The 10,753-nt window shown below is 44.6% G+C and overlaps 1 protein-coding gene across 1 annotated transcript; it reads left to right on the top strand.

Moving 5' to 3' along the window:
• The first annotated feature begins 217 nt into the window (after window positions 1–217).
• Window positions 218–9,115, top strand: LOC117816478 (protein phosphatase 1 regulatory subunit 29-like). Its single transcript, XM_034688764.1, has 4 exons — window positions 218–421; window positions 3,660–3,809; window positions 3,901–4,895; window positions 7,510–9,115. The coding sequence occupies exons 1-4, from the start codon at window positions 218–220 to the stop codon at window positions 9,113–9,115; spliced, it is 2,955 nt and encodes a 984-aa protein (XP_034544655.1).
• Window positions 9,116–10,753: the final 1,638 nt, after the last annotated feature.

The following is a 10,753-nucleotide window of genomic DNA, read 5'->3' as shown; positions in this document are numbered from 1 at the left end:
CAGGACCTGCTGCCATGCTGCAAATTCAGCTCTAATCACCGTGAAGACGCCCCTCCGCTCACCTCTCTCTTCTTAGATTTGGCCTGCTTGCCCCTGACCTGCAACCCTCTTCCTGATTTGAAACTGCTGCCTGCCTGCCTGCCTGCCTGCCGCCCTCCCTTCTACTCCTTTTCTTCTCCTCTTTTCTACTGAGGCAAACACTTCTTATCCACAAACCATGGCCAGCAGACTCCGTTTCTCCGCCCTGCCTCCCGCCCTGTGTTTCTCCCTCATGCTCCCCGCTCTGATACTCCTCCACCTGCCCGGCACGGTGCAAGGGGACTGCTGGCTGATAGAGGGGGATAAAGGCTACGTTTGGCTGGCTATCTGCAGTCAGAACCAGCCACCGTACGAGACCATCCCCCAGCACATCAACAGCACGGTCAGTATGAACTTACCTATCAGCAGGCCTTTTCATATCACCACAGCCTCCTCTATTAAGCTGTATGCTGTTCTGCACACCATTATGATGATGTCAGCTGAAGAGCACATGACATTTATTGTTGTAGGGATTTTGCACAGAAGGGAAGGCCACATGAGAATCTAATCTTCTGTTAAGGCACTATAATGCATGTGGTTACAGTGTGCTTCAGATGGTTTGGATTGATAGTGGTTGATATGCTGTTAGAAGGGATGTAACAATATCAAAATGTCACGATATGATAACATCTTGATAAAGAGTCCAACGTACGATATTTAGAAATTAAAAGACAAATGCAGACTTGAAAAAAAGTGCAATTTATAGCTCTGGGTAGCTCATGAAGTCCACCCATCCATGGTGAGTGAGATGCACTCTGCTTTCTTGAGGCTCTGAGTCACATAACCCTTTGTCTCTTTGGAGATAGCTGGTGAAAGCATTTGACTAAAGTACGGCCGTGCTGAGAGTTAATACTTTGACTCCTCTTTACTAAACTTCTGACTCTTTTGTTGTTGACCACAGAAAATGCCCACAGGTCTTTGGCTATGTATTCACTGAAACATCTGTTGCAAGTGGAAGTAAGGCTGTAAACACTTCTTTTAGAGATTGTTGGCCTGGCTGGATTTTTCTCCTTGCATCTTCTCAAATCCTCTCAGGGTGATGATTTAAGATAAGATAAGATAAGACACTCCTTTATTCGTCCCACAACGGGGAAATTCATGGAGTTACAGCAGCAAACAAGAAGGTGAACAGTACAAGAATATATATAGAAAAGAAATGTCCATCAAAAACGACAGCTTGGCCATAATTCTCCTGTCAGCCACCACCTCCACAGGGTCCAGGACTGAGCTGGCCTTCTTCACCAGTTAGTTCAGTCTGGCTCTCCTGTATCCTGTCCGCCCACAGCAGGTGAAATCCTTCCAATGTGGCGTCCGTGTCCGGTGTTAGCTCTGTTAGCATTTACGAGGTGGCTCCTCTTCTTCGTATTTCTCGACATGCCATTTGACTTAAAGGTGACATATCATGCAAAATGGACTTTTTAATGGTTCTCTACCTGAAATATGTGTCCCTGTCTACAAACCCCCCGAGAATGAAAAAAATCCATTCTGCCCCTGTTTTGATTTCTACACCTTTCTGTAAATGTGTGTGAAACGAGCCGTTTAAGACTTCCGTGTTTTTGTTACGTAACAACAATATCCGGTCTGTCACGGAGTCAGAGCTCGGAGCTTGTTCAGCCCATAGACTGTATAAAATAATACTGAATCCCCCCTCCGTTTTTCATTACCTGCACAAATGTGTGCTAACAAGGAGCTTAGGAGGGAGGCATGCTAGTTGTAGGCTGTCTTAATAAACACAAAGGTCGGTTTTACTCCCCACGTCTGCAGATTTGAAGATCTAGTGGATGATTTTTATTTTTCATGGATAAGTGCTAGCGCTAGTTAGCATAGCTACATGTCGTAGCTGTAGCTGTAGCTGTGTACAAAGACACACGTCGACATACTGACAAATAAAACAACAAGAAACAGAATCTGTGACCAATCCTTCAGAAAGGTCCCGCTGCCTTTCTGGTAGAGGTCGGTTTTACTCCCCACGTCTGCAGATTTGAAGATCTAGTGGATGATTTTTATTTATCAGGGATAAGTGCTAGCGCTAGTTAGCATAGCCACATAGCTACATGTTTGTAGCTGTGTACCAAGACACACGTCGACATACTGATAAATAAAACAACGAGAAACACTAAATCTGTGACCAATCCTTCAGAAAGGTCCTGCTACAGGCGCCTCTCCGTCAGGATCAGATTCTGGATCAGATTCAGAGGGTTGAAGTAACGTGATCTCTGAGCAGCCGTGTATATTCAGCCAACATGTAAACATTAGATCAACGTGCTGGACAGCAGAGGCACATCCACTTCCTGAGGGGGCGTGGTCAGAGAGAAAACAGAGTGTTCTGAGGAGGACTGAAGAAGAGGGCTTTTCAGGCAGACCAAAATCTGATTTCAAAGTGTTTTTTTGAGCATAAACTTTAAAGACATGTTTTGGGGACCTCTTAGACCAATATATATTGATGAAAAAGGCGTGATATGTCACCTTTAAAGATACTTCTAAAGAGACAGAAGCTTGGATGCCGTTGGATACAACTAGGTGGAATATCTGATTTCTGCAGAACTGACAATGGCATCACTGGATTTTTTTGGGCAATGTATATTGTGACAAATTCAAGTGTTTTTTTCTTATAGTCAGAAAATGTTTCAAATTTTCAGAATTTGCTGATGAAATGTTGAGTAAATGTAGGTACAAAAAGGCCTCCAGCCTTCCCCTAAAACTCAATGAAATGCAGAAAAGTGACTCAGTGGAATCTTCAGTTGCAAGATACCACACAAAAACAATAAAGTCCCAACCAGGTGTCTGGGATTTAGGGCTCCATTTTCATGTGTTTATGGAGATGTTTCAAATTTAGAATATTTTATGAAAAAAGTGCTTCTGAATGAGAACTTGTCCAGCTCTATCTCCATTTTTTTATTTTCAGAAAACATATTTCTTTGTAATATAGATTTATAATAGAGTTACATATTTGAGATGCCTCTTATTAGTAGTCATTTTGACTAAGTCAAAGCCACCCAACTTCAATTGATTGATAATACCTAAAGCTGGTAATAGAAAAATGTGTTTTCTGAAACATTTCTTTAATTTTTTTAAAAGTGAGTTATCTGTTTTTGCAAATTAACTCTTTAAATCTCATGCCAGTCCTTCTCTATTTACTGTGTTGAAATCCATTAATACATTAAATCAAGTTGAACCCTTCTGGTAGTTTCATGGGAACTTAATATTAGTAGTGCAGAGTGTTCTGATTGGTGTGACCATCTGCAAATTGCTGAGTAAATTAAGAAAATCTTAGAGATAATTCATTAGCCTATCTAATGTTGAGGTTAACATGCAACCACACAACACCCCTAAAATAAAGTATACCATATAGGTATCTCTTGGATGATGCTGAGCTGCTTGCAAACATGCTGTGATGAACTAAAAACACATTTTCATCAGATGTGTAATTAAGAAAATCCCTCATTAGACAGCAAACTGTAAGTTCAGATGTGCAATATGCTCTTGGCAGCTATCTTTGGCAAAGAGTGTAAGTCCCTCTCCATGGCTGCCAGGTTGTGGAAAGGATTACTAAAAATCATCTGCTCTCTTGCCTCCCTTAGGTCCATGACTTGAGGCTGAATGAGAACAAACTCAAGGCTGTGCTCTTCACCTCCATGTACCGCTTCACAAACCTTACTGACCTCAATCTTACAAAGAACGAGATCAGCTACATCGAGGATGGAGCCTTTGCTGGACAGGCCAACCTGCAGGTCAGCAGCCAAATCAGCCAAATTGCAAAGTTTTGTTTTAAGTCGTGTCACATTTTCTGAACAAGTACCACTCTCTTTTTTTGTCCCTCAGGTTCTCCAGCTGGGCTACAACAAGCTGACAAACTTGACTGAGGGCATGTTGAGAGGTCTAGGTCGATTGCAGTGCCTCTTCTTGCAACACAACCTCGTTGAGGTCATTGCCAACAATGCCTTCTGGGAGTGCCCCAGCCTCAGCAGCCTTGACTTATCTTCAAATAAGCTGGCCCGTCTAGATCCTTCCACCTTCACCGTCCTCAACAGGCTGATGGTGTGTGAACTCGCAGGAAACCCGTTCCACTGTGGCTGTGATCTCTTCAGCTTTCTTACCTGGCTTGAGGCATTTAACAATGTAACCCACACCTATGACCGCCTCCAATGCGAAACCCCTGCTGACATGAATGGTTATCCACTCTTAAGCCCAGTGCCTGGACATGGGAAAAACGCCCGTTACACTCTTCTTACAATGTGTCGTGATGGTGTGATAATCCCAAGGATGACCTCCCAGACGCCGGATCAGGATGGTTCGGGGATGGGTTTCGATAACCCAGATCAAGGTCTCTACCACCAGCCGACCATATTGTCCACCCCGGACCCCACCTACAGTCATCAGATTTCTATGAAGCTTCAAACTGTCTCTCTCTACACTGCCTCTCTGATTGTGCAGATCCCACGACCGTACAGCAAGATGTACATCCTCTCGCAGTACAACCACACGTTCGTTGCGGACATAATGCCCCTCAAAAACAAGAAGGAGATCATCACTTTGGACAAACTGAAACCGCACACAAACTATACCTTTTGTGTGGCTTCTGTGAGCAAGTCTCAGAGGTACAACCACACCTGCGTGTCCTTCACCACGCGAGCTGTGGGGCCAGGGGACCTGCGAGTCAATTCATCCACTACCACCCACTACATCATGACCATCCTGGGATGTCTGTTCGGCATGGTCATCGTGCTTGGATTGGTCTATTACTGCCTCAGACGACGGCGCATGCAGGAAGAGAAGCAGAAGGCTATAAGTGTGAAGAAGACTATCTTGGAGATGAGGTACCTGACAGTTTGTAGAAAGTTTGTCCTTTTAAATTACAGCCCTTTTTTTGACAATGGAAAGGTGAAAAGACAACACACAGATAGTGGCTTCATTTAGGGAAAAGAGTAATCACAACAAAAAGAACAAACTCTGAAGCATTCCTTTGAGTATAGTTGATTTTACAAAACAATTTATGCCATTGGCATCCCTTTATTAGTTGTTTTGCTGCATCACTTTGTCTTGAAAGCCTAACTTTATGCTAGCTCCAAAAAGTAAATTAAACTTCTTTTCTTCCAGCTGTACTCCTAATTAAGTCTTTGGGCTGTACTCCTTCTAAAATTCCTGTGAGCTGTAATTGAAACCTCATCCTTCGGCATGACTTACAGGCTTTATTAAAACTAATTAACTTGAAAAAAAAGGGAGTACATAGAAGGGAATTGTGCTTTTATGCTGTCACAAAATCTGCTGTATTATTAACACAATGGCTACGTTTACATGATGGTTTTTTGTTTTTTTTTTATGTTGTATTTTTGGCCTTTTTGCCTTTATTTAGAGAGGACAGCTGAAGAGAGACAGGAAATGTGGGGAGTGGAACCAGCAACCCCTGCAACGAGGACTGTAGCCTCTGTATGTGGGGCGCTTAGACCGCTAGGCCACCAGCACCCCTACATGATGTTTTTTTAATTTGGAATTAATTATTCAGAATTAAATAATTTGGAATTAAAGTATTCTCCTTTGCGTTTACATGGAAATAGTAATTCCGAATTGAAGTTTACATTGATAACATGTTTAATCGTCTTTATTCAATTCCGTTTAAGGTCTGGGGGTTGGGAAGGGTTCTGATTGGACTAGTGATGGGAATTCCGGCTCTTTTTAGAGAGCCGGTTCTTTTGGCTCGGCTCACTACAAAGAGCCGGCTCTTTCGGCTCCCGAGTGGCTCCTCAGATTTTTTCTTGTTTGAATGACTGTATTACCTAAAATAATGTTAAATTATATGTCAAATGAATTACTATTGTAAAAAACATACATTATATCAAATGTGTATCATTTAAAAGGCTTTATTTATATACTCAACATGGAGCAGAGTTCTACAGAAATTAAATTATAAAGTACAAAAAACAAGACCCATCACAGTTAGACAAAAAGGTCCAATTTCTAATTGTCTGTATATTATTTATAAACTTTTAAACACCTTCATTAACAGCAGGTTCCCTTCACTGTCTTTATTCTTCACTTCTTGCACTGATGGATAAACAGCTCTAATGTCCATGACCTGGATGACTGAGATCCTTCACAGACACTTCTAATGTGTCTTTGCAGGTTTTTTGTGGACCCTGATTGATGACATTTCCACCTTGCAAAGTCTACACTCTGCCTTTAAACTGTCTATGCCTTTTAAATGTGTCTAAAGTTTACTGCGTTTCATGCAGTCACTCGTTTTCTCAACTTTCCAGTGCGTTCTCTGTCTTTAGCGCATGTTCTCCCTCTCGTCTCCCTCCTGTTAGTGTGCTCACTGTGCTGTGTGTGTCTCTGACCCCTCCCCTCCCCGTTCTGCTCAATGTAGACACGTGATTGGTCAAGACGCCACCATGTCTTGACCAATCGGATCGTTCGCGAGCGACACATCACTAGATTGAACAGGGGCGAGCGTGACGTATTTAAGTCTTCCGGGAGGAGAACAGACTCCAGTTCCTGCTTCTTTTATTTTCGGTTACAACATGGAAGACCACACAATAAGTACAATTTTTGCTTTGATTTTGATTATAGTTTTGAATAAGCAGCTTGACACAAACATACTGCTTCACTTTTGTCAGCTGAGTAGGAGAAGAGAGATAGGCGACCGGAGAAGGGAGGCGGAAGACCGTACTTTGGCAAATCAAAGCCAACGGTTAGTGCAACGGCTGCTCTACCTCAGCCCACTGCCACATCCCGCTCGCAAGGCCAGGCAGCAATGGATGAAAGTGGGAAGCAAGGAATAATAAATAGATGAATAGTCTCGGCTCGAGTCCAACGCTTGCTTCGGGCGGCCATCCTGGAATATGTGCCAGCCAGAGTGGAATATAATAATAATAATAATAAAGTTTATTTATAAAGCACTTATGAAAACAGGCGTTACAAAGTGCTTCACATCATAAAAACCCACAATAAAGAGAACAAATCATGGGGGGGCTGGCAAGACAATTTAAAAGGAACAGCTAAAAAAATTAAATAAAATTTAAAAAAAACTACTAAAAGCAATTAGAAAAACAAAACAATTAAAATCAGTAAAACAAATAAAACGATGAGTGAATAAATAAAATAAATGTAACATCGTGGATCATGGTCATCGTGACAGGACAAGGGAACAAGCATGTGCAGAACGACCGGAATTAATTTAAAGCATAATGAAGGTATATATATGATCGAGGAATTATTCAACTGGGATTTAAAATCAGAATAAACCAGCCACTTACTTTGGATTTAAGTTTAATTCAGAATTAGGTGTTTACAAGGTCATTTTTAATCTTTTTAAAGAGGATTTAATTTTAATTCTGAATTGAAGAGGAATTAAAAGTCTCATGTAAACGTCTAATGTGCCATTAGATAAAGAACTACATGCACTGTTTGAAAGTAAACATGTCCTTTCTTTAGGTATGGCCCAGAAGCCGCTGCCGCAGTGGCCAATGACCCAGGTGCCATGCAGCGTCTCCAGGAGCAGGCTCACCACCAGCACCACCATTCAGGAGGGGCCGGGGGCAAGTTGCCACAGTCTACTTCTTCAAGCACGGGCATGCTCCACGGCTCAGCCAACACCAGTTCTTCCCGTCTCTCCACCTTGCCGCAGGTGGAAAAAATGGCCACAGCCTTCTCTGAGGCAATCGGTGGCAAGGGCAACTACATGGATGTGAGGACACAAGGAGTAGCAGTGGATGGCAGGGATGGAGGGGTGGCAGTTGGCGGCACAGGGGTAGGAGGGGAGGTAGCTGTGGATATGCGAGGTGGGGCTGAGAATGGCACAGAGGCTGGGGAGGATTCGGATGATGATGGCCGTGGCTCAGCATCAGAGATCTCCACCATCGCCAAGGAGGTGGACAAGGTGAACCAGATCATCAACAACTGCATTGATGCCCTGAAGATGGATGCCTCTGCTAATGTTGTGACCACGGCTGACAATGCCAACTCTGTATCCTGCTCCCAGCCTCCTGCTTGCATTGCATCCCTTCCCCGAAACCTCCTGCCCCTCTCCCCAGGCCACCCTGGAGATCAGATTATGGCCTCCTCTCCTAAGGTGCATCCAAAGTCTCACCCCCACCCCCAGCCTCATCCTCAGTCTCATCCTCAGCCACATCCTCAGCCACATCCTCAGTCACATCCTCAACCACATCCTCAGCTGCATCAGCAGCTTCACCCGCCTTCCATGGCCCCAGTGCCCCTGGTCATGCCCCTGTCAGAGCGACCGGGCATCAGTGGTGGGGGATTCCTCTCACCTCCTTACCGTGATCCGCCCCCGGCCAACGCAGTGCGGCCCCTTCAGAGGCAGTTAAGTGCCGACACTGCGGTGAAGAATCGTTGTGGTGCCCCTGGTGGTGGATCTTCCAAGGCTACAAGGGTGTATAGTGTAGATATTCCTGAAAAGGCCGGTGATCCTCCCAAGTACCCTTCAGAAAAAGGCAGCCCTGGGGGTTGTGGTGGAGGGGGAGGAGGTGCAGGAGGTGGTGGAGTAGTTGGCTGCAATGGGAATGGGATGGGAAACATAAATGGCGGTGGGGTTAGTGTGAACGGGGGTGGCATGGGTTGTAATAACGTAAGCGGAGGTGGAGGCGGGGTAGTCGGCCCTGGACAGCAGCAGCAGCACCACTTGGAGGTCCAGCCAGACTACCACAGCTCCGAGCACCGCCACTCCTTTCCTGCGCTCTACTACGAGGGCGGGAACGAATCCCCTTCACCAGCCCAGAAGGCCTCATTCCTCAAACCACTGGGCCGCACCAAGAGGGATGCCACAGCCACCTACTCCCAGCTCTCCCCGGCTCGTCACCACAACTACAACTCTGGTTACTCCTCCAGTCCAGAGTATTCCTCTGAGAGCACACTGCGGATCTGGGAGCGATTCCGGCCTTACAAAAAAAGCCCCAGAGAGGAAGCGTCCTATATAGCAGCGGGTCACGCTCTGCGTAAGAAGGTGCAGTTTGCGAAGGACGAGGACCTTCATGATATTTTGGACTATTGGAAAGGGGTTTCTGCCCAGCAGAAGCTGTGAGCTGCAGAAGCATTTCGGAGTACTATAACGGGGATTTATGAGGTTGGATTCCAGCAGCAGACTACTGACGGGGAAAGATGTAAATGTAGCAGGACAGATTATTGTGCATCCTCCGGGGTGTCCAGTGACATGGGTCATTGCCGTGCTGGCTGCAGAGTTCAAGAGGTATTCTCTCAAGTTGATTTTAGAAAAATGGTTCTGTGAAAACTCATTGACATTTCATTTAAAGAGGTCACTTCTGAGGTTAGCTGTTCTCACAACAATACTGAAAGGATAATTGAACCAGAATCAAGCTGTTCACCAGACTACCTCATACTGGGCACTTTGGTCCTCGCAGGCTTCCTCAGACCCCACTGAATCCCGGCTAATGAGCAAAAGCAAAGGTGGTGACAAGCAAGTGTCTTCTACCTCATTACTGGCACATTGTAGCTCAGCTATCTCAGCACCGGCAGAACCATTCATGACTTAAAAAACCCTGTCCTTCTTTTTTCTCTGATCCCATCAAACCACCATTCAGAAAACAATCACTCCATGGCTTCACCAACACCTGCTCTCCTATAGGAGCATCATTTAGGGAGATAATGAGGGAGCGGGATGAGAAATTAGGTGGGTTTGTTTTGGAATAGCCTGCATCTCCCTCTTTGGGAATGAACATTAAGTGATACTTATCGTGCTAATTGTTCTTCCGGGCAATTAGTCAGCGTAAGAATAGGTCAGGGAGGCTGTGTGTCTGGCATGCTTATCGATTTGAGACACCTAACTACATATGTTCAGTGCTGTGTGGGCATGTATATACAGTTCCTGCATGCTGGTGTGAGTGATTGTGTGGGTGGGAGAGTCGGGGGCAGGGGCTTAGTTGTCCATTATTCTCAGTCTCTTCTCTGCAAAGTGGATAGCTTAGCGGAGATGCTTTGCATATATATAACAACCCAGTTGGGGAGCTGTGGGTTTGTATGTGTGTGTTTGTGTGTGTGTGTGTTTGACCCAGCCTGCCTGTCTATCAGGATAACATGAAATAAACCCTTTTGGAACATGTAGGCCTTTTTTTTTTTTTTTTGCCCCAGCCCATTTCTTACTAACAGGTGTAGCACATTTCTTTTGATAAGGCAAGCTACTAGGTGAGACATTTACATTTCAATAGAGCGAGTGTTGCTGAAATTACTTTAAGGTGGTTATGCAGGTTGGCAAGACAGGTGTTAGCTCCAATATTAAAGAACCTGGTAATCACATTGTGGAGATGGGAGCAGGGAAGAGGTTTGCTACGTCTTATTTGAACATGCTAGTGTTGAATGAAAAAGATAAAGGATTCGGGGAGGAGCTCAAAGCAAGCCTCCTGTGCACAGAAACTCAAAACATGTCAAACGCTCCCTGCTCTACGCAGAGAGATAAAATGGATGGAAAGCAGAGTCAGGGGCCTGAGGGATACACTCTGCCTCAGACTGAATGACTCTGCTCAGTACATACTGTATGACCCTGCTCTGCTCTGCTCTGGGCGGGAGCTTGCTATGGACCAAAGTGCCTATGGGAGGTATGAATTCACAAGTTTGCATTTGTATTAAACATATTATCTTTCCATTCCAGTACGGTCAACAGAGGATTGCGAAGTTCAAAAGGAGCAAAAACTGTCATTACCTTGGT

The sequence above is a fragment of the Notolabrus celidotus genome, chromosome 7 (assembly GCF_009762535.1).
Source record: "Notolabrus celidotus isolate fNotCel1 chromosome 7, fNotCel1.pri, whole genome shotgun sequence".
In the NCBI taxonomy this organism is placed as follows: domain Eukaryota; kingdom Metazoa; phylum Chordata; class Actinopteri; order Labriformes; family Labridae; genus Notolabrus; species Notolabrus celidotus.
This window is presented reverse-complemented; position numbering and strand designations above follow the sequence as displayed.